This window comes from Carassius carassius, chromosome 22 (assembly GCF_963082965.1).
Source record: "Carassius carassius chromosome 22, fCarCar2.1, whole genome shotgun sequence".
NCBI lineage: Eukaryota > Metazoa > Chordata > Actinopteri > Cypriniformes > Cyprinidae > Carassius > Carassius carassius.
Genome location: NC_081776.1, coordinates 22,077,584 through 22,103,404, shown reverse-complemented (window position 1 = coordinate 22,103,404; position 25,821 = coordinate 22,077,584). Strand labels below are relative to the sequence as shown.

Here is a 25,821-nt window from a genome sequence, read left to right as displayed (position 1 = left end):
AGTGATCAGAAAAAAGCACCACTCTGCCCCGTGTGAAGCTCAAACTCACAACCTTCAGATTATGAGACTGATGCGCTGCCTAACTGCACCAAAGAGGCTTGTGGGCTGAAGGGCGCCCAAACAGAGAATAAGTAGCTTCTAGATCCGTGCATTCAGGTGTGGCTCCAACAGGCCATCCCTAGCCAACAAAGTGTGTCAGGATGGCCGAGCGGTCTAAGGCCCTGCGTTCAGGTCGCAGTCTCCCCTGGAGGCGTGGGTTCGAATCCCACTTCTGACAAATCTATCCTTTGGCTGCAGACAGTCTTCTGCTACGTTGAGCCAGCAGGGCGTTAACTTTGACAAAACACAGCATTTGGCAAATGCTAGTATTCATTGGGCAGGCGTTGAAGACAAGGATGAGATTTTAGACACTTTTTGAAAATGGTTAAAGCCTCCGCTGATTGAATTGAGATAGGCAAGCCGATCCACCAGCTGGGAACAGTCCAGGAAAAGGTCCTTGAGAGTGATTTTGTGCCTCTTTGGGATGGCACCACGAGGCGTCGTTCACTTGCAGAACGCAAGCATAGGTCTGAACCAGCGACTTTAGGTATATTGCTGCAGGGCCAGTGGTTATCTTGTAGGCAAACATGAGTATCTTGAATCTGATGCGAACAGCTATTGGTAGCCAGTGCAAAATTATGAAGAGAGGTGTGACGTGGGCTTTCTTTGGCTCGTTGAAGACCACTCTCGCTGCTGCATCCTGGATCAGTTGCAGAGGCTTTCTTAGGCTCGTTTAAGACCACTCTCGCTGCTGCATCCTGGATCAGTTGCAGAGACTTGATAGTACGTGCCGGAAGACCCGCCAAGGGAGCATAACAGTAGCCCAGACTGGAGAAAACAAAGAGCTTGGACAAGGAGTTGTGTGGCCTGCTCTGATCGGAAGGGTCTAATCTTCCGAACTTTGTATAAGGCAAATCTGCAGGACCGGGCCAGTGCAGCAATATGGCCATTGAAACTTCACAAAACCTACGGAGGATGTGGCCATGTGTTACATGAATATGAGAGGGATGCTATTACTGCCTTCATTCAGTGTTAGCCAGCATGAATGCAGAATTTTCACTTCATTGTATACAAAAGGATGGCACGGGTCTACACGCAATGTCGCTGGATGAGATTCAGGGAATTTACCTGGAACCTCACAGTTTTCCACAAAACATAATTTCACCTTCCCTGAAGAGGAGCTGTGGCCTTTTGCCCCCAGGAGACACAGGGAAACCCACACGGAAGGGGAAAGAGAACCTCACTCTTTCTTTCTAAGCCACGGGTGTCAAACTCAGTCCCTGGAAGGCCGGAGACCTGCAGAGTTTAGATTCAAGCCTGATTGAACACACCTGGTCCAACTAATCATGGCCTTCAGGCTCATTTGAAAACTACATGCCTTGTGTGTTTGAGAAGGGTTGGAACAACACTCTATAGGGCTCGGGCCCTAAAGGAATTTAGTTTGATACCCCTGGTCTAAGCGCTCTCAGTGATCAGAAAAAAAGCACCACTCTGCCCCGTGTGAGGCTCGAACTCACGACCTTCAGATTATGAGACTGACGCGCTGCCTAACTGCGCCAACGAGGCTTGTGGGCTAAAATGCGCCCAAACAGAGAATAAGTAGCTTCTAGGTCCTTGCATTCAGGTGTGGCTCCAACAGGCCATCCCTAGCCAAGCAAGGGTGTCAGGACGGGCGTGCGGTCTAAGGCGCTGGGTTCAGGTCGAAGTCTCCCCTGGAGGCATGGGTTCGAATCCCACTTCTGACAGATCTATTCTTTGGCTGCAGACAGAGACTTCAGTCTTCTGCTACGTTGAGCCAGCAGGGCGTTAACTTTGACAAAACACAGCATTAGGCAAATGCTAGTATTCGTTTGGGAAAGCGTTGAAGACAAGGATGAGTTTTTAGACCCTTTTTGAAAATGGTTAAGGCCTCCGCTGCTCGAATTGAGATAGGCAAGCCGATCCACCAGATGGGAACAGTCCAGGAAAAGGTCCTTGAGAGTGATTTTGTGCCTCTTTGGGATGGAACCACGAGGCGTCGTTCACTTGCAGAACGCAAGCATAGGTCTGAACCAGCGACTTTAGGTATATTGCTGCAGAGCCAGTGGTTATCTTGTAGGCAAACATCAGTATCTTGAATCTGATGCGAACAGCTATTGGTAGCCAGTGCAAAATTATGAAGAGAGGTGTGACGTGGGCTTTCTTAGGCTCGTTTAAGACCACTCTCGCTGCTGCATCCTGGATCAGTTGCAGAGACTTGATAGTACGTGCCGGAAGACCCGCCAAGGGAGAATAACAGTAGCCCAGTCTGGAGAAAACAAAGAGCTTGGACAAGGAGTTGTGTGGCCTGCTCTGATCGGAAGGGTCTAATCTTCCGAACTTTGTATAAGGCAAATCTGCAGGACCGGGCCAGTGCAGCAATATGGCCTTTGAAACTTCACAAAACCTCAGGAGGATGTGGCCATGTGTTACATGAATATGAGAGGGATGCTATTACTGCCTTCATTCAGTGTTAGCCAGCATGAATGCAGAATTTTCACTTCATTGTATATAAAAGGATGGCACGGGTCTACACGCAATGTCGCTGGATGAGATTCAGGGAATTTACCTGGAACCTCACAGTTTTCCACAAAACATCATTTCACCTGCCCTGAAGAGGAGCTGTGGCCTTTTGCCCCCAGGAGACACAGGGAAACTTACACGGAAGGGGACAGAGAACCTCACTCTTTCTTTCTAAGCCATGGGTGTCAAACTCAGTCCCTGGAACGACGAGGCGTCGTTCACTTGCAGAACGCAAGCATAGGTCTGAACCAGCGACTTTAGGTATATTGCTGCAGAGCCAGTGGTTATCTTGTAGGCAAACATCAGTATCTTGAATCTGATGCGAACAGCTATTGGTAGCCAGTGCAAAATTATGAAGAGAGGTGTGACGTGGGCTTTCTTTGGCTCGTTGAAGACCACTCTCGCTGCTGCATCCTGGATCAGTTGCAGAGGCTTGATAGTACGTGCCGGAAGACCCGCCAAGGGAGCATAACAGTAGCCCAGTCTGGACAAAACAAAGAGCTTGGACAAGGAGTTGTGTGGCCTGCTCTGATCGGAAGGGTCTAATCTTCCGAACTTTGTCTAAGGCAAATCTGCAGGACCGGGCCAGTGCAGCAATATGGCCTTTGAAACTTCACAAAACCTCAGGAGGATTTGGCCATGTGTTACATGAATATGAGAGGGATGCTATTTCTGCCTTCATTCAGTGTTAGCCAGCATGAATGCAGAATTTTCACTTCATTGTATATAAAAGGATGGCACGAGTCTACACGCAATGTCGCTGGATGAGATTCAGGGAATTTACCTGGAACCTCACAGTTTTCCACAAAACATCATTTCACCTGCCCTGAAGAGGAGCTGTGGCCTTTTGCCTCCAGGAGACACAGGGAAACCCACACGGAAGGGGACAGAGAACCTCACTCTTTCTTTCTAAGCCACGGGTGTCAAACTCAGTCCCTGGAAGGCCGGAGACCTGCAGAGTTTAGATTCAAGCCTGATTGAACACACCTAAACCAACTAATCATGGCCTTCAGGCTCATTTGAAAACTACATGCCTTGTGTGTTTGAGAAGGGTTGGAACAACACTCTACAGTGCTCGGGCCCTAAAGGAATTTAGTTTGATACCCCTGGTCTAAGCACTCTCAGTGATCAGAAAAAAAGCACCACTCTGCCCCGTGTGAGGCTCGAACTCACAACTTTCAGATTATGAGACTGATGCGCTGCCTAAATGCACCAACGAGGCTTGTGGGCTGAAGGGAGCCCAAACAGAGAATAAGTAGCTTCTAGATCCGTGCATTCAGGTGTGGCTCCAACAGGCCATCCCTAGCCAACCAAGTGTGTCAGGATGGCCGAGCGGTCTAAGGCGCTGCGTTCAGGTCGCAGTCTCCCCTGGAGGCGTGGGTTCAAATCCCACTTCTGACAGATCTATCCTTTGGCTGCAGACAGAGACTTCAGTCTTCTGCTACGTTGAGCCAGCAGGGCGTTAACTTTGACAAAACACAGCATTTGGCAAATGCTAGTATTCATTGGGCAGGCGTTGAAGACAAGGATGAGATTTTAGACAATTTTTGAAAATGGTTAAAGCCTCCGCTGATTGAATTGAGATAGGCAAGCCGATCCACCAGCTGGGAACAGTCCAGGAAAAGGTCCTTGAGAGTCATTTTGTGCCTCTTTGGGATGGCACCACGAGGCGTCGTTCACTTGCAGAACGCAAGCATAGGTCTGAACCACCGACTTTAGGTATATTGCTGCAGAGCCAGTGGTTATCTTGTAGGCAAACATCAGTATCTTGAATCTGATGCGAACAGCTATTGGTAGCCAGTGCAAAATTATGAAGAGAGGTGTGACGTGGGCTTTCTTTGGCTCGTTGAAGACCACTGTCGCTGCTGCATCCTGGATCAGTTGCAGAAGCTTGATAGTACGTGCCGGAAGACCCGCCAAGGGAGCATAACAGTAGCCCAGTCTGGAGAAAACAAAGAGCTTGGACAAGGAGTTGTGTGGCCTGCTCTGATCGGAAGGGTCTAATCTTCCGAACTTTGTATAAGGCAAATCTGCAGGACCGGGCCAGTGCAGCAATATGGCCATTGAAACTTCACAAAACCTCAGGAGGATGTGGCCATGTGTTACATGAATATGAGAGGGATGCTATTACTGCCTTTATTCAGTGTTAGCCAGCATGAATGCAGAATTTTCACTTCATTGTATATAAAAGGATGGCCGGGGTCTACACGCAATGTCGCTGGATGAGATTCAGGGAATTTACCTGGAACCTCACAGTTTTCCACAAAACATCATTTCACCTGCCCTGAAGAGGAGCTGTGGCCTTTTGCCCCCAGGAGACACAGGGAAACCCACACGGAAGGGGACAGAGAACCTCACTCTTTCTTTCTAAGCCAAGGGTGTCAAACTCAGTCCCTGGAAGGCCGGAGACCTGCAGAGTTTAGATTCAAGCCTGATTGAACACACCTGATCCAACTAATCATGGCCTTCAGGCTCATTTGAAAACTACATGCCTTGTGTGTTTGAGAAGGGTTGGAGCAACACTCTACAGGGCTCGGGCCCTAAAGGAATTTAGTTTGATACCCCTGGTCTAAGCGCTCTCAGTGATCAGAAAAAAGCACCACTCCGCCCCGTGTGAGGCTCGAACTCACGACCTTCAGATTATGAGACTGACGCGCTGCCTAACTGCGCCAACGAGGCTTGTTGGCTAAAGGGCGTCCAAACAGAGAATAAGTAGCTTCTAGATCCGTGCATTCAGGTGTGGCTCCAACAGGCCATCCCTAGCCAACCAAGTGTGTCAGGATGACCGAGCGGTCTAAGGCGCTGTGTTCAGGTCGCAGTCTCCCCTGGAGGTGTGGATTCGAATCCCACTTCTGACAGATCTATCCTTTGGCTGCAGACAGAGACTTCAGTCTTCTGCTACGTTGAGCCAGCAGGGCGTTAACTTTGACAAAACACAGCATTTGGCAAATGCTAGTATTCATTGGGCAGGCGTTGAAGACAAGGATGAGATTTTAGACACTTTTTGAAAATGGTTAAAGCCTCCGCTGATTGAATTGAGATAGGCAAGCCGATCCACCAGCTGGGAACAGTCCAGGAAAAGGTCCTTGAGAGTGATTTTGTGCCTCTTTGGGATGGCACCACGAGGTGTCGTTCACTTGCAGAACGCAAGCATAGGTCTGAACCAGCGACTTTAGGTATATTGCTGCAGAGCCAGTGGTTATCTTGTAGGCAAACATCAGTATCTTGAATCTGATGCGAACAGCTATTGGTAGCCAGTGCAAAATTATGAAGAGAGGTGTGACGTGGGCTTTCTTTGGCTCGTTGAAGACCACTCTCGCTGCTGCATCCTGGATCAGTTGCAGAGGCTTGATAGTACGTGCCGGAAGACCCGCCAAGGGAGCATAACAGTAGCCCAGTCTGGAGAAAACAAAGAGCTTGGACAAGGAGTTGTGTGGCCTGCTCTGATTGGAAGGGTCTAATCTTCCGAACTTTGTATAAGGCAAATCTGCAGGACCGGGCCAGTGCAGCAATATGGCCTTTGAAACTTCACAAAACCTCAGGAGGATGTGGCCATGTGTTACATGAATATGACAGGGATGCTATTACTGCTTTCATTCAGTGTTAGCCAGCATGAATGCAGAATTTTCACTTCATTGTATATAAAAGGATGGCACGGGTCTACACGCAATGTCCCTGGATGAGATTCAGGGAATTTACCTGGAACCTCACAGTTTTCCACAAAACATCATTTCACCTGCCCTGAAGAGGAGCTGTGGCCTTTTGCCCCCAGGAGACACAGGGAAACCCACACGGAAGGGGACAGAGAACCTCACTCTTTCTTTCTAAGCCACGGGTGTCAAACTCAGTCCCTGGAAGGCCGGAGACCTGCAGAGTTTAGATTCAAGCCTGATTGAACACACCTGATCCAACTAATCATGGCCTTCAGGCTCATTTGAAAACTACATGCCTTGTGTGTTTGAGAAGGGTTGGAAGAACACTCTACAGGGCTCGGGCCCTAAAGGAATTTAGTTTGATACCCCTGGTCTAAGCGCTCTCAGTGATCAGAAAAAAGCACCACTCTGCCCCGTGTGAGGCTCGAACTCACGACCTTCAGATTATGAGACTGACGCGCTGCCTAACTGCGCCAACGAGGCTTGTGGGCTAAATTGCGCCCAAACAGAGAATAAGTAGCTTCTAGATCCGTGCATTCAGGTGTGGCTCCAACAGGCCATCCCTAGCCAACCAAGTGTGTCAGGATGGCCGAGCGGTCTAAGGTGCTGCGTTCAGGTCGCAGTCTCCCCTGGAGGCGTGGGTTCGAATCCCACTTCTGACAGATCTATCCTTTGGCTGCAGACAGAGACTTCAGTCTTCTGCTACGTTGAGCCAGCAGGGCGTTAACTTTGACAAAACACAGCATTTGGCAAATGCTAGTATTCATTGGGCAGGCGTTGAAGACAAGGATGAGTTTTTAGACAATTTTTGAAAATGGTTAAAGCCTCCGCTGATTGAATTGAGATAGGCAAGCCGATACACCAGCTGGGAACAGTCCAGGAAAAGGTCCTTGAGAGTGATTTTGTGCCTCTTTGGGATGGCACCACGAGGCGTCGTTCACTTGCAGAACGCAAGCATAGGTCTGAACCAGCGACTTTAGGTATATTGCTGCAGAGCCAGTGGTTATCTTGTAGGCAAACATCATTATCTTGAATCTGATGCGAATAGCTATTGGTAGCCAGTGCAAAATTATGAAGAGAGGTGTGACGTGGGTTTTCTTTGGCTCGTTGAAGACCACTCTCGCTGCTGCATCCTGGATCAGTTGCAGAGGCTTGATAGTATGTGCCGGAAGACCCGCCAAGGGTGCATAACAGTAGCCCAGTCTGGAGAAAACAAAGAGCTTGGACAAGGAGTTGTGTGGCCTGCTCTGATCGGAAGGGTCTAATCTTCCGAACTTTGTATAAGGCAAATCTGCAGGACCGGGCCAGTGCAGCAATATGGCCTTTGAAACTTCACAAAACCTCAGGAGGATGTGGCCATGTGTTACATGAATATGAGAGGGATGCTATTACTGCCTTCATTCAGTGTTAGCCAGCATGAATGCAGAATTTTCACTTCATTGTATATAAAAGGATGGCACGGGTCTACACGCAATGTCGCTGGATGAGATTCAGGGAAATTACCTGGAACCTCACAGTTTTCCACAAAACATCATTTCACCTGCCCTGAAGAGGAGCTGTGGCCTTTTGCCCCCAGGAGACACAGGGAAACCCACACGGAATGGGACAGAGAACCTCACTCTTTCTGTCTAATCCACGGGTGTCAAACTCAGTCCCTGGAAGGCCGGAGACCTGCAGAGTTTAGATTCAAGCCTGATTGAACACACCTGATCCAACTAATCATGGCCTTCAGGCTCATTTGAAAACTACATGCCTTGTGTGTTTGAGAAGGGTTGGAAGAACACTCTACAGGGCTCGGGCCCTAAAGGAATTTAGTTTGACAGCCCTGGTCTAAGCGCTCTCAGTGATCAGAAAAAAGCACCACTCTGCCCCGTGTGATGATCGAACTCACAACCTTCAGATTATGAGACTGACGCGCTGCCTAACTGCGCCAACGAGGCTTGTGGGCTAAAGGGCGCCCAAACAGAGAATAAGTAGCTTCTAGATCCGTGCATTCAGGTGTGGCTCCAACAGGCCATCCCTAGCCAACCAAGTGTGTCAGGATGGCCGAGCAGTCTAAGGCGCTGCGTTCAGGTCGCAGTCTCCCCTGGAGGCGTGGGTTCGAATCCCACTTCTGACAGATCTATCCTTTGGCTGCAGACAGAGACTTAGGTCTTCTGCTACGTTGAGCCAGCAGGGCGTTAACTTTGACAAAACACAGCATTTGGCAAATGCTAGTATTCATTGGGCAGGCGTTGAAGACAAGGATGAGTTTTTAGACACTTTTTGAAAATGGTTAAAGCCTCCGCTGATTGAATTGAGATCGGCAAGCCGATCCACCAGCTGGGAACAGTCCAGGAAAAGGTCCTTGAGAGTGATTTTGTGCCTCTTTGGGATGGCACCACGAGGCGTCGTTCACTTGCAGAACGCAAGCATAGGTCTGAACCAGCGACTTTAGGTATATTGCTGCAGAGCCAGTGGTTATCTTGTAGGCAAACATCAGTATCTTGAATCTGATGCGAACAGCTATTGGTAGCCAGTGCAAAATTATGAAGAGAGGTGTGACGTGGGCTTTCTTTGGCTCGTTGAAGACCACTCTCGCTGCTGCATCCTGGATCAGTTGCAGAGGCTTGATAGTACGTGCCGGAAGACCCACCAAGGGAGCATAACAGTAGCCCAGTCTGGAGAAAACAAAGAGCTTGGACAAGGAGTTGTGTGGCCTGCTCTGATCGGAAGGGTCTAATCTCCCGAACATTGTATAAGGCAAATCTGCAGGGCCAGTGCAGCAATATGGCCTTTGAAACTTCACAAAACCTCAGGACGACGTGGCCATGTGTTACATGAATATGAGAGGGATTCTATTACTGCCTTCATGCAGTGTTAGCCAGCATGAATGCAGAATTTTCACTTCATTGTATATGAAAGGATGGCACGGGTCTACACGCAATGTCGCTGGATTAGATTCAGGGAATTTACCTGGAACCTCACAGTTTTCCACAAAACCTAATTTCACCTGCCCTGAAGAGGAGCTGTGGCCTTTTGCCCCCAGGAGACACAGGGAAACATACACGGAAGGGGACAGAGAACCTCACTCTTTCTTTCTTAGCCACGGGTGTCAAACTCAGTCCCTGGAAGGCCGGAGACCTGCAGAGTTTAGATTCAAGCCTGATTGAACACACCTGATCCAACTAATCATGACCTTCAGGCTCATTTGAAAACTACATGCCTTGTGTGTTTGAGAAGGGTTGGAAGAACACTCTACAGGGCTCGGGCCCTAAAGGAATTTAGTTTGATAGCCCTGGTCTAAGCGCTCTCAGAGATCAGAAAAAAGCAACACTCTGCCCCGTGTGAGGCTCGAACTCACGTCCTTCAGATTATGAGACTGACGCACTGCCTAACTGCGCCAACGAGGCTTGCGGGCTAAAGGGTGCCCAAACAGAGAATAAGTAGCTTCTAGATCCGTGCATTCAGGTGTGGCTCCAACAGGCCATCCCTAGCCAACCAAGTGTGTCAGGATGGCCGAGCGGTCTAAGGCGCTGCGTTCAGGTCGCAGTCTCCGCTGGAGGCGTGGGTTCGAATCCCACTTCTGACAGATCTATCCTTTGGCTGCAGACAGAGACTTCAGTCTTCTGCTACGTTGAGCCAGCAGGGCGTTAACTTTGACAAAACACAGCATTTGGCAAATGCTAGTATTCATTGGGTAGGCGTTGAAGACAAGGATGAGTTTTTAGACACTTTTTGAAAATGGTTAAAGCCTCCGCTGCTCGAATTGAGATAGGCAAGCCGATCCACCAGCTGGGAACAGTCCAGGAAAAGGTCCTTGAGAGTGATTTTGTGCCTCTTTGGGATGGCACCACGAGGCTTCATTCACTTGCAGAACGCAAGCATAGGTCTGAACCAGCGACTTTAGGTATATTGCTGCAGAGCCAGTGGTTATCTTGTAGGCAAACATCAGTATCTTGAATCTGATGCGAACAGCTATTGGTAGCCAGTGCAAATTTATGAAGAGAGGTGTGACGTGGGCTTTCTTTGGCTCGTTTAAGACCACTCTTGCTGCTGCATCCTGAATCAGTTGCAGAGGCTTGATAGTACGTGCCGGAAGACCCGCCAAGGGAGCATAACAGTAGCCCAGTCTGGAGAAAACAAAGAGCTTGGACAAGGAGTTGTGTGGCCTGCTCTGATCGGAAGGGTCTAATCTTCCGAACTTTGTATAAGGCAAATCTGCAGGACCGGGCCAGTGCAGCAATATGGCCATTGAAACTTCACAAAACCTCAGGAGGATGTGGCCATGTGTTACATGAATATGAGAGGGATGCTATTACTGCCTTCATTCAGTGTTAGCCAGCATGAATGCAGAATTTTCACTTCATTGTATATAAAAGGATGGCACGGATCTACACGCAATGTCGCTGGATGAGATTCAGGGAATTTACCTAGAACCTCACAGTTTTCCACAAAACATCATTTCAGCTGCCCTGAAGAGGAGCTGTGGCCTTTTGCCCCCAGGAGACACAGGGAAACCCACACGGAAGGGGAGAGAGAACCTCACTCTTTCTTTCTAAGCCACGGGTGTCAAACTCAGTCCCTGGAAGGCCGGAGACCTGCAGAGTTTAGATTCAAGCCTGATTGAACACACCTGATCCAACTAATCATGGCCTTCAGGCTCATTTGAAAACTACATGCCTTGTGTGTTTGAGAAGGGTTGGAACAACACTCTACAGGGCTCGGGCCCTAAAGGAATTTAGTTTGATACCCCTGGTCTAAGCGCTCTCAGTGATCAGAAAAAAAGCACCACTCTGCCCCGTGTGAGGCTCGAACTCACGACCTTCAGATTATGAGACTGACGCGCTGCCTAACTGCGCCAACGAGGCTTGTGGGCTGAAGGGCGCCCAAACAGAGAATAAGTAGCTTCTAGATCCTTGCATTCAGGTGTGGCTCCAACAGGCCATCCCTAGCCAATCAAGGGTGTCAGGATGGCCGAGCGGTCTAAGGCGCTGCGTTCAAGCTGGGGAACAATAGTCCGTCAAAGATGGGGAAGAAGGGAAGAAAAGAGGGAAGGAAGAAAAAGAGAAGGGGAAGAAGAGAAAGAAAAAATGAAGAAAAGAAAGGGTGAAATTTGACGTTCAAAGCCCAATCTTCCTTAGCATGCGCGCAGTGATCCATCTTCCGGTTTCTTCTTGCGTTAAATTCGCGCATTTATATTACACTGTTTCCTATTGCAGGTGCTCCCCACGACCCGGGGTCGAATCCAGCTAAAGACAACTTTTTGTAATATTGTTAATTGCTTTAAATAAATGATGTTTCAATGTTAATTAAATGTATATATGTGCTTTGTTTCATATTTTTTTTCATTAAAATGTAAGTACACCAATAAAAATGTGTTTTGTTATTATTAGTTAATTAGTAGTTGTTGTATTAATTTTTATTCTGATTAAGCATATTATTATTGCAGTTGTATTGATATTTATTCTGATTAAGGATTTTTTTTCTTACATTTATTCAAGAAACATTCAAATCTGTCATTTCTAATTAAAGATGAAAATATTAATATGCTGGAAAATGTCTGTGACAAATGACAAATGCAAATTACTTTTTGTAGACACGTTTTATTTTTGCAGTGTACTGATGAAATGGTTATATTAAAGTGCAAATTACAAAAAAAGCAGTCATTTGCCAATTATTATTTTATTTTTACAATTATGCCAATAAAACAGTAATAAATATTAAACAAATAAAATTGTAAATAAGTTTTAAAACAACTTTAAATCAAAAGGGAAATAAAAGGGAAAAAAATGCTAACGAACAGTAATAAATATTCAATTCAATAAGTTTTACAAACAATAAATTAAAAAGGTAAATAAAACAGTAAGTACAGTTTTAAATACAAACACAAATAAGTTAAATAGGTTTTTAAAAAGCAGTAAATAAAATATTAAATAATGTTCAACACAAATATTAACTATTGTGAACTATATTTAAACAACTATATACACACTACAATAAATAAAAATATATACATTATTTGGGAACAGTTCTCCGCATTTCCTCCAACCACTGTTCTTTTGTAACAGTCTCAGACTGTGGGCAGTATACTTTGCCCCTGTACTGGCTATGTCCCGTTGCACTGGTTTTGAAATGTCCGCACTTCTTGCAAGTGTTCGCCTCTACAGTTCTCTTGTAGGGTCTCTTAGGCATGGTTTGCGGATTGGCAGCTGGTTGTGAACTTGTGCCCTGCACAACTGTAGGCTGTAACAGTGGCATTCCCTGAACCATTGGCATCCTCTGGACCATTGGCATGCCCTGGACCATTGGCAGTCTTTGAGCCATTGGCATGCACTGGAACACTGGCACACCCTGAAGCATTGGCACACCCTGGAAACCTGGTGCTACAGGTATAAGTATATTGTGTACCATCTGCACTGATGCTCCAGGTGCTGATGGAGTAACCAACATAGGAGTCTGTGTTGGTGCCTTGGGTCTGAGAGGAGGTCGTCCAGTAGGAGTGTGCCTCTGCTTTGCCTGACCTGCTGTGCTCTCTGGTAGCTTGTACTGGTGCTGCTCCCCTGGTTGTTCTGGCTCAGTCCGTAGGCGTTTGGCAGCCTGGAGAGGTTCCTGAGCTTCAGGGAGGGGCTGAGGCAACTGAATGCCCTGAATCAGCACAGACAGTTCCTGCTTTTTCTGTCTGTTGTTATACCACTGAATCAGGGTATTCTGGTTAACCTCCACCAGCTGCATTGAGGTTGCATCACCAAGCTGTTGCCCAGTACAAGCTGCCTTATCCTCCTGTAATCCTGGAGGATTATAGACCATCTCGACAGCGTTCCCTTGCCTTTTCTTTTGGGGCTTGGGTGGATATTGCAAAGCCTGATGAAGATGGTCTCCACCAGACGGCAACAGTCAGGCCACTGAGCAGTTGCGCTGCTTTCTCCCAGCACACTTCTGGTGGTGCTCTCTACTACTGGGGTTTTAGTGGGCCTCTTTGGTACTCTGAAGCGTCCACTCAGCAGTCTCTTCTGGTGTCGAGCTGCATACACCACCCGTTGCTTGTCCTGGTCAGCCAGGTTCTGCCAAAGTTCAATTATGGTGCTGGCTTCCTGATTTGTCAGGCTAAGGGCTGTGTGACCCCGGAGCTCCACCAAATATTCTGCCAGCTTGTCCACATGTTGGTATCCCGGGACATTTTGGTAGTCAAAAGCCTATTAAGAAAACAAGCACAAATAATAATCACATTTGTTTAATGCATAGTTCCATAACTAGTTCAATTGATGTGTTGCTGTTTAACACAATCTGTATAGTACAAAGCACTAACTAAATAAAACTGATTTGATGCATCTTTGTTGCCTACTAATGACTTTAGTTTAAAATCTGAGCAAAGTCTGGATATAAAGCAGTAGCAAGAAGTATATGTTGATCAATCCTTATTTTAATTTAATGTAGTTTATTTGAAAGAAATACAGAGGAGTGGCACTTACAGTTTCTTCATCGTCATCATCATCCTGACCAGCATCCTCTGGCTCTGAGGAGAGTGGTGAAGCAGATGTTTCAGAGGGAAAAGGTGGGACAGCAGTCCCCGAGGGTCCAGTTGATGGAGAAGGTGTAAGGTCAGGGACCAGTGAAGGGGATGTGGAACCCAGTACAGCCGTGTCACTGCTGGTGACCACTGTGGAAGAACCCAGTGTCAGAGTGGAGGAGGGAGGTGACAGAACATCCTCAGGATCTGCAATGGTGTGATCCTCGCTGACATCACAGAAGCCCTCATCTTCATCTCGCTCCTCCACATTAAGATCCTCGATGAGTTCTGCCGTCTCTTCAGAGTCTGGGTTCATGTCCTGCAGTGCCTGACCAGTCTGCTGGAACAGATACTGCACTCCAATGAGCTCACCTGGAATAAAAACAATAAATAGGAATTAAATACAATTGTTGTGCAACATATTTGATACATAAGGCCTTTGTAGTAGTTCATATAGTGTAATAGTGTGAGAACATGGAGATCATAGTAGAGGAGAAAAAGAAAAAGAAAGGCCATAAACCTATAACTGTGGGGCCAAAACAAAGCAATACAATACAATGATGACTGAGATACATACAAATAAAATTACTCAAAAGGCTGATGAGCGTATTTGATACTTACATGTAACTTGACTTTTCTAATCAAGTAAACCAAAGTAACTTCAGTACAGTAAATGGTCACCAAATATTACTAATAACAATCAAGTTATTCTTTCTAAAAAATAACTACTTTCTAATAAAAAAGATTCCACAGCAAAATGACGTGATATATGAGTTGAAGGTAGATGTTTGTACAATTACACTGAAAGGCCTTTTACTTGAAAGAAAATATCGATCAGATGACAGAGGGCATGTTTCAAGAAAAAAAAAGTTGATCATGTTGATAGTTTATAGTTAAAAAATACAGATACAAAGTACACTGTATAGGCTTAAATAAAATATTGACTGAGATTACACGGGAATTGCAAGTTAATTAACAATAATAATGTAACGATATAAACCTTCATATTCATCTGGAAAAAGGAGGCGGGAACCGGCGGACAATCCAAAACATTTTAATAACAAAATAAACACAAAAACAGCGCACCAGCCCCTCACGGACGACTGGTGCACGCAAATAAAACCCAAAACACAACTAAAAGCCCAGGCCTGGTCCTCTCTCGTCCTTCACTGTCGTCGCTCCAGTTTTATATCCTTCCATCTCCTCCATGGGCCTCGAGACCGGTGGGTCGAACAGGTGTAGTTCATCTCCAATCACTCCCCCGGCCTAGCTCCCATGTCCCTCGGCCCCGCCCCACTCATCACAAATAAATTATTTTACCAGTGTAACGTGCAGGGGGACAAAACGTGGGGACCACTTTCCTGCCAAACAGCTTTTCATAATTGCTGTTTACACAGTGAACAAGTTCTCCTGTGTAGCTGCGTAAAGCTGATGGCTCCGATGACATGGAAGCTGCCTCCCGATCCTGGTTCCACCTGTGTAGACCCTCCAACAAATAAATCTGAAAGTTCAGACGGTTTGCACTGCTCCCTGTAAACAGACAACAGTTTTTAGGGAATGTTAAACACAGACACTTAAATGTTCTTTCTTTGCATATGCAGTGTGTGTTCGACAAATACTACTTGGGATGAAACGGTTAAGGTGTAAATGAAAGGATTCAAGAGAAGTGGAGCCTCTGGCACATCTGTAAATCTTCAGAAGCACACCTCCCTTGGTTAAGCTCCCGGTCTCAGTATAGAGGGAAACACCAAGAGGGTCTTGGATACACTTGATGTGCTTCTTTTGGACACACCAGATGTGCTCCATCCTTTCTGGATCCAAGAGAGGAACACCCAGAGAGTCATTGCCCTTGCTGCTCAGGAGCTCTGTCAACAGTTGTTCAAGGAGAAGCATGGTAGTCTCCTCTCCACGGGTCCTCCTCCGGCAATGTAGAGCCAGCTCCTCTCTGGTCAGATGCTTGTTTACATCTTCATCTGTCAGCGCAGGCCAACCCTGGGACATCAACAGCTCTCTCTTTGCTTTGCGAAGGATAGAGACGTCAGCTGCATCCCATTCAAAGATGCTGGGCATCAGTTGTACACCCCAAGGCAATCCTGCGCATAAAAAGACAGATGTCCCAGCGTATCATGAGATCTGGCCAGCCCCTAAACCTGGTTTTCAGCTTGCTCTCGCTCACCTCGCTGCAGCACCCACAGTCCACGTACAACACAGAAGGTGGATTTACACCAGCCTGCTGGTATCTTTTGACCAGACCGTCTACCATCATGTCAAGTCCTGCTCCTTCCTGGGCTGTCAGCACACTTATGAGCACCTGACCAAACTCGTTGCCAACAGAGGTAAGCCAGAGTCCCGTTCCCCTCGCTGTCCCAGCCAGCTTCTTGGTGATCTGTAATAAGAGATGATATGAAGCATGCTGTAAATATAAATCAAACATCACACCATGTAAAATACAGATACAGTGCCATGCTGGTATATAAACACCATTAATAAACAAATCCACAACTAACCTTTTTAGTAGAATCCATCTTCAAGACAGAGCCATAGGTGGATGTTATCCTTGCATGGATTTCATCCAGCCTGGTCAGAATGTCTTGGCTGTAAACGGTGAGCAACCACTTGCAGCTTGGCACCACCGTAGGCTCTGGGGGCTCCTGGAATTTTACTGGCATCACCCCGGGTTGATTGAGGAAGTCAACACATTGGGTGGTGTACCGGGCCAGACGATGGAGCCACTGCTCGCTGTGGTTTTCACGCAGCTGCTTTATCACCCGCGTGGGACTATTGCCTAAGCCACGCTCACGCAAGAGCCTGATGACCCGCATATCACAGGCGTACCTTAGGAAAAGCAAAATCCACACATTCATATATTTTAGATATTTGATTGTAAAGTATTTGCATACATACACACACGTGATGATGGGCTAACAACTGGATGAGGAATGAAAGTGTACTTACTTCCGCGTGAGGATGACCTGAAACTCAGAGCGATGGCCCAGATCTAGCTGTTGCAGGACAGTCTGACTCCAGGACACATGCGAGGCTCTACACTTGGTACAGATAAGGGTTTCTGTGACCATATTGTATGTTCTGTCAATGTCTAGAACCTGCCGTGCCCTTTTGTGCAGACCACCTCCTGTCAGCTGATGTTGTCCGCAGGCTGGATTGGGACAGAGAACCTTAACCCTCCACAGCTTGTATGGCATCCACAGCAGAAGAGAATGACAAAAGAATCTGTCTGGAGCTGGAGCCTGATTGTAAATAAGTGCTGGCTGTGGGGGGTAATACCAGAGCTGGAGGTCATCACGAAGTGCTGGCTTTCCTTTGGATCCAATTTTGAAAAGCCTTTTGCCAATCCACTTGTGATCCTCTGGTGGCATGGTCTCAGACCACAAACGAGGAAGTTGAACTACAGATGGACCTTGCAATAATGCCCCAGAAGGAGCAGTCTGTGATGGAAAAAAAGACAAAACATTAAGTTTAGTAAGTTAATTTTATTTTTTTAATCACTTAAAGCATTTTATTAGTATCCCTGATTACTTTCACATAAAATCATCATTGTATTACATGGAATTACAATGATTATTATGACAATGAAACTGATAACTTTACATTATACACTGATGTCATCCAAAAAAAGGAACAAAATAATTCTGAAATCCTGTTGAATATGAAATAAAAAATAAAATAAAAAGAATTCTGAGACTTTACAACCAATATCTATTTATTCTGACACATGAATGTTAACATCTATACACTGTTTATCATCAATAAATCAGTATCATGTAAATTCAATTGACATTATGACAATAGTTTGATTGTTGTTGTTTTCAGTATGAATGTGTTTTAAGGAACTACTGGTTATAAAAGTAATATTCAATTTTCAGGGCATGTAAGCCTTTTTACATCTCCATTAAGTGTCTGGAGACAGCTGATTTAATTACATTTTTGGACCAACAGAATATGAAATTCTCCTGCAGACGATCCTGCATGGCTGAGCGGGATTGGACACATCTGCAGTGGCTCTTGGGACAGGGGTTGGAACTTTAGGATCTGGTGTCTGTACAATCATGAAGTAAAATATAGATTTTGCAAATAGAACATTACAATAACTTACAATAACTCGTCCTAGATTAAATCATACACTACAGTTGCAAAGTTTGAGGTCCAAAAGTTTATAAAAGAAACCTATTCTGCTCACCAAGGTTGCATTTGATCAAAAATACAGTTAAAAACTAAAAAGATAGTTAAATTGTGGAACATTACTACAATTTAAAGTTTAAAATATGAAATGTAATTTATTTCTACGGTGGCAAGAACAAATTTTCAGCATCATTACTCCAGTCTTCAGTGTTACATGATCCTTCAGAAACCATTCTATTGAACATAAACCTTCATTATTAGTTGAAAACGTGAAAATAGCTGATAATAAAACTGCATTAAAGTGGTTGCCACACTTATGGTGTTGGGGAAAGCACACAAAGATGAAAATCAAGGGTAAATAATCTTTAATTAACCCACACAAAGGAAGGCAGTAACACACAGAACAAGACAAACTGAACAGACTAGAATTTAAGTAGACAGACCAATGAGGGACGAATGAGTAAATTAACTAGACACAGATTAACTGAATGATATAATCAAGGGGAGACAGAAACTAGGTTGAGAAAAATGAGGAGAGAAAATACAACAGTCCATAAATGTGACAGTGGTATTTTTCTGAATTAAGTTTGAAGAACAGCATTTATTTGAAATAGAAATCGTTTGTAACATGATGTTGAATAGAAATCTTTTGTGACATTAAATGTCTGAGATTTTTGATCAATTTAATGCCTCCTTTTTCAATAAAAGTAACACTATCTTAACATCAATAACTTTTTAATAGTAATTTGTATGAAATCTATTTATAAAATATAGCTTTTTTGTTTATAAATATATGGTTTTCTGTTATTAAAAAATAGTTTAAATATTTTAATAATTTGTATAGAATGGAACGTGAAACGTGTCTTCATAGAGTACAATATAGATTATGCCATTACTTACAGAGACTGTAGTGCTTGGTCTAGAGGCACTAGACACTGTTGTGCTGGGCTGGTCTTCAACCTGAGAAGTTCTCCTGGCCAAACTAAGATTTGGCTTTGCTGTAGCAATGTGAGACCCAGTAAATCTTGGTTTGGTAAACTAAAAATGTGAGAAGACAGAATGTGTTATAATAGCAAGCATTACTATTTGTGTTAATATTACAATTTTAAGTAAATGCACCATTCAAAAACACTTCTTTCTGAATGGAAGTGACCTCTGTAAGAGGAATGATTTATCAGCAGTACTGACTCTTGATATTACTACAAAGTATTTGCATGATGGAGTAATTACTAACATGTGTACAGTTAATAATAGCCAGCGTGTATGTGGAATGTTACATGAGATAGAGAAGGAAAAAGAAAAAAAAGAGCTTTAAGACATGAGAAGTATTAAGAGAGATGCCATGAGGGACATGAGTCTAGCTCAGTGACCTTCAACAAGGGCAGAGTTCAGTTAGAGACAAAGAGGACAATCAAAGAGTAGAGCCCAGAGATGAAAGAGAGAAAGCAGACAGGTTACAATCTTCATTTATTCTTGACCATGTGACTTAAACCAAATCTGAGATATTCAAACCGACCAATCAGCACACAACAGCTGCCCCCATTGTACAAGAGGTGTGAAAATTAGCAGGTCTCAACCAGCATCTCATAGCATTCTTGCTTTTTCTTTTGTTCTTCTTACTTTCTGAACTGCCTCGAATTTGAACTGAGCTCATACTTCAGTGCTATAAAAAAAGCAACTCTTGCTTCCACAGGTGCAGTTGGCTGGGGCTGGGGGTCAGGCTGACTCTGCTCCATGGCCTTCTTTGCTGTTTCAGCAGCATGAGGTTGTTCCACCACCTTTTGTGCTGGTCCAGTAACGTTAGAGGCAGTGGGCTGCTTAAGACAACCAAAAAAATGTAATAAAAAATACATATAACAATTCAGAAAGAAAACATTTCAGTAAATAATATTAACAAAAATACTTGCTACATTAATGCTACCTTTGGAGTGTGAAAACCACAGATGCATTTCAGCACACCTTCAAGCAAGGTTGTTTGGCCACGATACAGCATCGGACATTTCTCAATCTGTAAGTATTATAACAAATGTAATGCACAATACAAGCGAGTTACTTAAAAGAGCATAAACTACTTTATTAAATTAATATATTAATTCATTCACTGATTAATTTCGAGGACACATGACAAGCTTATCTTACATATAATGTTAGAGCTGGTATCTCTCTTTAAAGGAGAGAGATACAAGAGAGGAACATTTCACACATTCAGACCACCTATTCATTCACTGTCCCTTCCCCCTTCTCCCTCTCAAATCTCTGAGTCTCTCAGTACACAAAAGGTTTTGATGTAACTTTTCATTAACAGTATGACATAAATCTCAAAATACCTGCAACATTACATAAACATAACACAACCATCACATTACACCGTTCCAATGAATTGGACCAGGTAAATGTTTGTAATGGAGCCTAATCTGTTGTTCTCTTATGCAAATACATTAAGCAACGATACTAATAATGTTCGATTATGCAAGTCAACAAACACTTAAGTGTTTTTTTTTCTCTCTATCATGCAAAGGTAACAAACACTCACTCACCCTTTGATAAATCTCGTACCACTTTTTCTGTCTAGGAGCTGGCCTGTTACCTTCATTTGATGGCCAAATTCCTGTGCTGGCAAACTTTTTTAAACGCGAAATCCATTCAGTGTCCGACATAGCTTTATGTGATTTTTGTTGTTTGCCAGACATTTTTATTGACTTTGATGAAACAGTTTTGAAAGAACAATTAAAACAATCAAAATTACAATAATAAAAAAAAAATAAAAAAAAATTGCATTTAGATGATAATTTCTTACCTGTTGTTGTCGGTAATATCGCGTATTTAGTTTTAAAAAGAAGTTTCGCTGTCCTCCGTAAAAATGATGCTGAGCTCCGCGGCAATGACACTCGTTGTAGGTCACGAACTTCGGTAATGAACTTTTTTGACCCTTGACAAACCCCCTGAGGATGATGTCATTCTTTCTTACACCTTCGGCACGGTTCGGCAACTTGATTGACACCTGACTAGAAGAGCTGACCCCTCCACCTAGCGGTGATACGCGGAAACGTGCCGTCGACATCCCCCTGCTCTCTGATTGGCCAAATGTCACGAATGTCAAGAGAATGTTATGAATTGCGCTTTTTGATTGGCTGGAAATGTTAAGGCGCTTCGACGCGATTGGTCCAAATGTCATAGCGCTTCGATGCGATTGGCTGCGCAGTTCGACATTGCTCAACATTTCTGAAATATTGTCAGACTATCCTTCGTCAGCTAGCGCTCAGGTCGCAGTCTCCCCTGGAGGCGTGGGTTCGAATCCCACTTCTGACAGATCTATCCTTTGGCTGCAGACAGAGACTTCAGTCTTCTGCTACGTTGAGCCAGCAGGACGTTAACAAAACACAGCATTTGGCAAATGCTAGTATTCATTGGGCAGGCGTTGAAGACAAGGATGAGTTTTTAGACACTTTTTGAAAATGGTTAAAGCCTCCGCTGCTCGAATTGAGATAGGCAAGCCGATCCACCAGCTGGGAACAGTCCAGGAAAAGGTCCTTGAGAGTGATTTTGTGCCTCTTTGGGATGGCACCACGAGGTGTCGTTCACTTGCAGAACGCAAGCATAGGTCTGAACCAGCGACTTTAGGTATATTGCTGCAGAGCCAGTGGTTATCTTGTAGGCAAACATCAGTATCTTGAATCTGATGCGAACAGCTATTGGTAGCCAGTGCAAAATTATGAAGAGAGGTGTGACGTGGGCTTTCTTTGGCTCATTTAAGACCACTCTCGCTGCTTCATCCTGGATCAGTTGCAGAGGCTTGATAGTACGTGCCGGAAGACCCGCCAAGGGAGCATAACAGTAGCCCAGTCTGGAGAAAACAAAGAGCTTGGAAAAGGAGTTGTGTGGCCTGCTCTGATCGGAAGGGTCTAATCTTCCGAACTTTGTATAAGGCAAATCTGCAGGACCGGGCCAGTGCAGCAATATAGCCATTGAAACTTCACAAAACCTCAGGAGGATGTGGCCATGTGTTACATGAATATGAGAGGGATTCTATTACTGCCTTCATGCAGTGTTAGCCAGCATGAATGCAGAATTTTCACTTCATTGTGTACAAAAAGATGGCACGGGTCTACACGCAATGTCGCTGAATGAGATTCAGGGAATTTACCTGGAACCTCACAGTTTTCCACAAAACATCATTTCACCTGCCCTGAAGAGGAGCTGTGGCCTTTTGCCCCCAGGAGACACAGGGAAACCCACACGGAAGGGGACAGATAACCTCACTCTTTCTTTCTAAGCCACGGGTGTCAAACTCAGTCCCTGGAAGGCCGGAGACCTGCAGAGTTTAGATTCAAGCCTGATTGAACACACCTGATCCAACTAATCATGGCCTTCAGGCTCATTTGAAAACTACATGCCTTGTGTGTTTGAGAAGGGTTGGAAGAACACTCTACAGGGCTCGGGCCCTAAAGGAATTTAGTTTGATACCCCTGGTCTAAGCGCTCTCAGTGATCAGAAAAAATCACCACTCTGCCCCGTGTGAGGCTCGAACTCACGACCTTCAGATTATGAGACTGACGCACTGCCTAACTGCGCCAACGAGGCTTGTGGGCTAAATGGCGCCCAAACAGAGAATAAGTAGCTTCTAGATCCGTGCATTCAGGTGTGGCTCCAACAGGCCATCCCTAGCCAACCAAGTGTGTCAGGATGGCCGAGCGGTCTAAGGCGCTGCGTTCAGGTCGCAGTCTACCCTGGAGGCGTTGGTTCGAATCCCACTTCTGACAGATCTATCCTTTGGCTGCAGACAGAGACTTCAGTCTTCTGCTACGTTGAGCCAGCAGGGCGTTAACTTTGACAAAACCCAGCATTTGGCAAATGCTAGTATTCATTGGGTAGGCGTTGAAGACAAGGATGAGTTTTTAGACACTTTTTGAAAATGGTTAAAGCCTCCGCTGCTTGAATTGAGATAGGCAAGCCGATCCACCAGCTGGGAACAGTCCAGGAAAAGGTCCTTGAGAGTGATTTTGTGCCTCTTTGGGATGGCACCACGAGGCGTCATTCACTTGCAGAACGCAAGCATAGGTCTGAACCAGCGACTTTAGGTATATTGCTGCAGAGCCAGTGGTTATCTTGTAGGCAAACATCAGTATCTTGAATCTGATGCGAACAGCTATTGGTAGCCAGTGCAAAATTATGAAGAGAGGTGTGACGTGGGCTTTCTTTGGCTCATTTAAGACCACTCTCGCTGCTTCATCCTGGATCAGTTGCAGAGGCTTGATAGTACGTGCCGGAAGACCCGCCAAGGGAGCATAACAGTAGCCCAGTCTGGAGAAAACAAAGAGCTTGGAAAAGGAGTTGTGTGGCCTGCTCTGATCGGAAGGGTCTAATCTTCCGAACTTTGTATAAGGCAAATCTGCAGGACCGGGCCAGTGCAGCAATATGGCCATTGAAACTTCACAAAACCTCAGGAGGATGTGGCCATGTGTTACATGAATATGAGAGGGATTCTATTACTGCCTTCATGCAGTGTTAGCCAGCATGAATGCAGAATTTTCACTTCATTGTGTACAAAAGGATGGCACGGGTCTACACGCAATGTCGCTGAATGAGATTCAGGGAATTTACCTGGAACCTCACAGTTTTCCACAAAACATCATTTCACCTGCCCTGAAGAGGAGCTGTGGCATTTTGCCCCCAGGAGACACAGGGAAACCCACACGGAAGGGGACAGAGAACCTCACTCTTTCTTTCTTAGCCACGGGTGTCAAACTCAGTCCCTGGAACGACGAGGCGTCGTTCACTTGCAGAACGCAAGCATAGGTCTGAACCAGCGACTTTAGGTATATTGCTGCAGAGCCAGTGGTTATCTTGTAGGCAAACATCAGTATCTTGAATCTGATGCGAACAGCTATTGGTAGCCAGTGCAAAATTATGAAGAGAGGTGTGACGTGGGCTTTCTTTGGCTCGTTTAAGACCACTCTCGCTGCTGCATCCTGGATCAGTTGCAGAGGCTTGATAGTACGTGCCGGAAGACCCGCCAAGGGAGCATAACAGTAGCCCAGTCTGGAGAAAACAAAGAGCTTGGACAAGGAGTTGTGTGGCCTGCTCTGATCGGAAGGGTCTAATCTTCCGAACTTTGTATAAGGCAAATCTGCAGGACCGGGCCAGTGCAGCAATATGGCCTTTGAAACTTCACAAAACCTCAGGAGGATGTGGCCATGTGTTACATGAATATGAGAGGGATGCTATTACTGCCTTCATTCAGTGTTAGCCAGCATGAATGCAGAATTTTCACTTCATTGTATATAAAAGGATGGCACGGGTCTACACGCAATGTCGCTGGATGAGATTCAGGGAATTTACCTGGAACCTCACAGTTTTCCACAAAACATCATTTCACCTGCCCTGAAGAGGAGCTGTGGCCTTTTGCCCCCAGGAGACACAGGGAAACCCACACCGAAGGGGACAGAGAACCTCACTCTTTCTTTCTAAGCCATGGGTGTCAAACTCAGTCCCTGGAAGGCCGGAGACCTGCAGAGTTTAGATTCAAGCCTGATTGAACACACCTGATCCAACTAATCATGGCCTACAGGCTCTTTTGAAAACTACATGCCTTGTGTGTTTGAGAAGGGTTGGAAGAACACTCTACAGGGCTCGGGCCCTAAAGGAATTTAGTTTGATACCCCTGGTCTAAGCGCTCTCAGTGATCAGAAAAAAGCACCACTCTGCCCCGTGTGAGGCTCGAACTCACGACCTTCAGATTATGAGACTGACGCACTGCCTAACTGCGCCAACGAGGCTTGTGGGCTAAAGGGCGCCCAAACAGAGAATAAGTAGCTTCTAGATCCGTGCATTCAGGTGTGGCTCCAACAGGCCATCCCTAGCCAACCAAGTGTGTCAGGATGGCCGAGCGGTCAAAAGCGCTGCGTTCAGGTCGCAGTCTACCCTGGAGGCGTGGGTTCGAATCCCACTTCTGACAGATCTATCCTTTGGCTGCAGACAGAGACTTCAGTCTTCTGCTACGTTGAGCCAGCAGGGCGTTAACTTTGACAAAACACAGCATTTGGCAAATGCTAGTATTCATTGGGTAGGCGTTGAAGACAAGGATGAGTTTTTAGACACTTTTTGAAAATGGTTAAAGCCTCCGCTGCTCGAATTGGGATAGGCAAGCCGATCCACCAGCTGGGAACAGTCCAGGAAAAGGTCCTTGAGAGTGATTTTGTGCCTCTTTGGGATGGCACCACGAGGCGTCGTTCACTTGCAGAATGCAAGCATAGGTCTGAACCAGCGACTTTAGGTATATTGCTGCAGAGCCAGTGGTTATCTTGTAGGCAAACATCAGTATCTTGAATCTGATGCGAACAGCTATTGGTAGCCAGTGCAAAATTATGAAGAAAGGTGTGACGTGGGCTTTCTTTGGCTCGTTTAAGACCACTCTCGCTGCTGCATCCTGGATCAGTTGCAGAGGCTTGATAGTACGTGCCGGAAGACCCGCCAAGGGAGCATAACAGTAGCCCAGTCTGGAGAAAACAAAGAGCTTGGACAAGGAGTTGTGTGGCCTGCTCTGATCGGAAGGGTCTAATCTTCCGAACTTTGTATAAGGCAAATCTGCAGGACCGGGCCAGTGCAGCAATATGGCCATTGAAACTTCACAAAACCTCAGGAGGATGTGGCCATGTGTTACATGAATATGAGAGGGATGCTATTACTGCCTTCATTCAGTGTTAGCCAGCATGAATGCAGTATTTTCACTTCATTGTGTACAAAAGGATGGCACGGGTCTACACGCAATGTCGCTGGATGAGATTCAGGGAATTTACCTGGAACCTCACAGTTTTCCACAAAACATCATTTCACCTTCCCTGAAGAGGAGCTGTGGCCTTTTGCCCCCAGGAGACACAGGGAAACCCACACGTAAGGGGACAGAGAACCTCACTCTTTCTTTCTAAGCCACGGGTGTCAAACTCAGTCCCTGGAAGGCCG

The 25,821-nt window shown here is 45.5% G+C and overlaps 1 protein-coding gene and 13 non-coding genes across 14 annotated transcripts; 5 read left to right on the top strand and 9 right to left on the bottom strand.

The window, feature by feature from the left end:
- Positions 1–194: 194 nt before the first annotated feature.
- Positions 195–277, top strand: trnal-cag (transfer RNA leucine (anticodon CAG)). Its single transcript has one exon. It is a non-coding gene; the product is annotated as a tRNA-Leu (tRNA).
- Positions 278–1,531: 1,254 nt separating this feature from the next.
- trnam-cau (transfer RNA methionine (anticodon CAU)) lies at positions 1,532–1,605 on the bottom strand. Its single transcript has one exon. It is a non-coding gene; the product is annotated as a tRNA-Met (tRNA).
- A 2,293-nt stretch (positions 1,606–3,898) lies between these two features.
- Positions 3,899–3,981, top strand: trnal-cag (transfer RNA leucine (anticodon CAG)). Its single transcript has one exon. It is a non-coding gene; the product is annotated as a tRNA-Leu (tRNA).
- A 1,204-nt stretch (positions 3,982–5,185) lies between these two features.
- On the bottom strand, positions 5,186–5,259 carry trnam-cau (transfer RNA methionine (anticodon CAU)). Its single transcript has one exon. It is a non-coding gene; the product is annotated as a tRNA-Met (tRNA).
- Positions 5,260–6,642: 1,383 nt separating this feature from the next.
- On the bottom strand, positions 6,643–6,716 carry trnam-cau (transfer RNA methionine (anticodon CAU)). Its single transcript has one exon. It is a non-coding gene; the product is annotated as a tRNA-Met (tRNA).
- Positions 6,717–6,812: 96 nt separating this feature from the next.
- Positions 6,813–6,895, top strand: trnal-cag (transfer RNA leucine (anticodon CAG)). Its single transcript has one exon. It is a non-coding gene; the product is annotated as a tRNA-Leu (tRNA).
- A 1,204-nt stretch (positions 6,896–8,099) lies between these two features.
- Positions 8,100–8,173, bottom strand: trnam-cau (transfer RNA methionine (anticodon CAU)). The gene has a single exon. It is a non-coding gene; the product is annotated as a tRNA-Met (tRNA).
- Positions 8,174–8,269: 96 nt separating this feature from the next.
- On the top strand, positions 8,270–8,352 carry trnal-cag (transfer RNA leucine (anticodon CAG)). The gene has a single exon. It is a non-coding gene; the product is annotated as a tRNA-Leu (tRNA).
- Positions 8,353–9,551: 1,199 nt separating this feature from the next.
- trnam-cau (transfer RNA methionine (anticodon CAU)) lies at positions 9,552–9,625 on the bottom strand. Its single transcript has one exon. It is a non-coding gene; the product is annotated as a tRNA-Met (tRNA).
- A 96-nt stretch (positions 9,626–9,721) lies between these two features.
- Positions 9,722–9,804, top strand: trnal-cag (transfer RNA leucine (anticodon CAG)). The gene has a single exon. It is a non-coding gene; the product is annotated as a tRNA-Leu (tRNA).
- A 1,205-nt stretch (positions 9,805–11,009) lies between these two features.
- trnam-cau (transfer RNA methionine (anticodon CAU)) lies at positions 11,010–11,083 on the bottom strand. Its single transcript has one exon. It is a non-coding gene; the product is annotated as a tRNA-Met (tRNA).
- Positions 11,084–15,022: 3,939 nt separating this feature from the next.
- LOC132099242 (uncharacterized) lies at positions 15,023–17,162 on the bottom strand. Its single transcript, XM_059505685.1, has 6 exons — positions 16,678–17,162; positions 16,230–16,557; positions 15,947–16,108; positions 15,899–15,902; positions 15,429–15,815; positions 15,023–15,252 (listed from the first exon to the last, which is right to left on the bottom strand). Exons 1-6 carry the CDS (start codon positions 17,097–17,099, stop codon positions 15,023–15,025), a joined length of 1,533 nt encoding a protein of 510 aa, XP_059361668.1. The 5' UTR covers positions 17,100–17,162.
- Positions 17,163–22,369: 5,207 nt separating this feature from the next.
- On the bottom strand, positions 22,370–22,443 carry trnam-cau (transfer RNA methionine (anticodon CAU)). Its single transcript has one exon. It is a non-coding gene; the product is annotated as a tRNA-Met (tRNA).
- Positions 22,444–24,564: 2,121 nt separating this feature from the next.
- Positions 24,565–24,638, bottom strand: trnam-cau (transfer RNA methionine (anticodon CAU)). The gene has a single exon. It is a non-coding gene; the product is annotated as a tRNA-Met (tRNA).
- Positions 24,639–25,821: the final 1,183 nt, after the last annotated feature.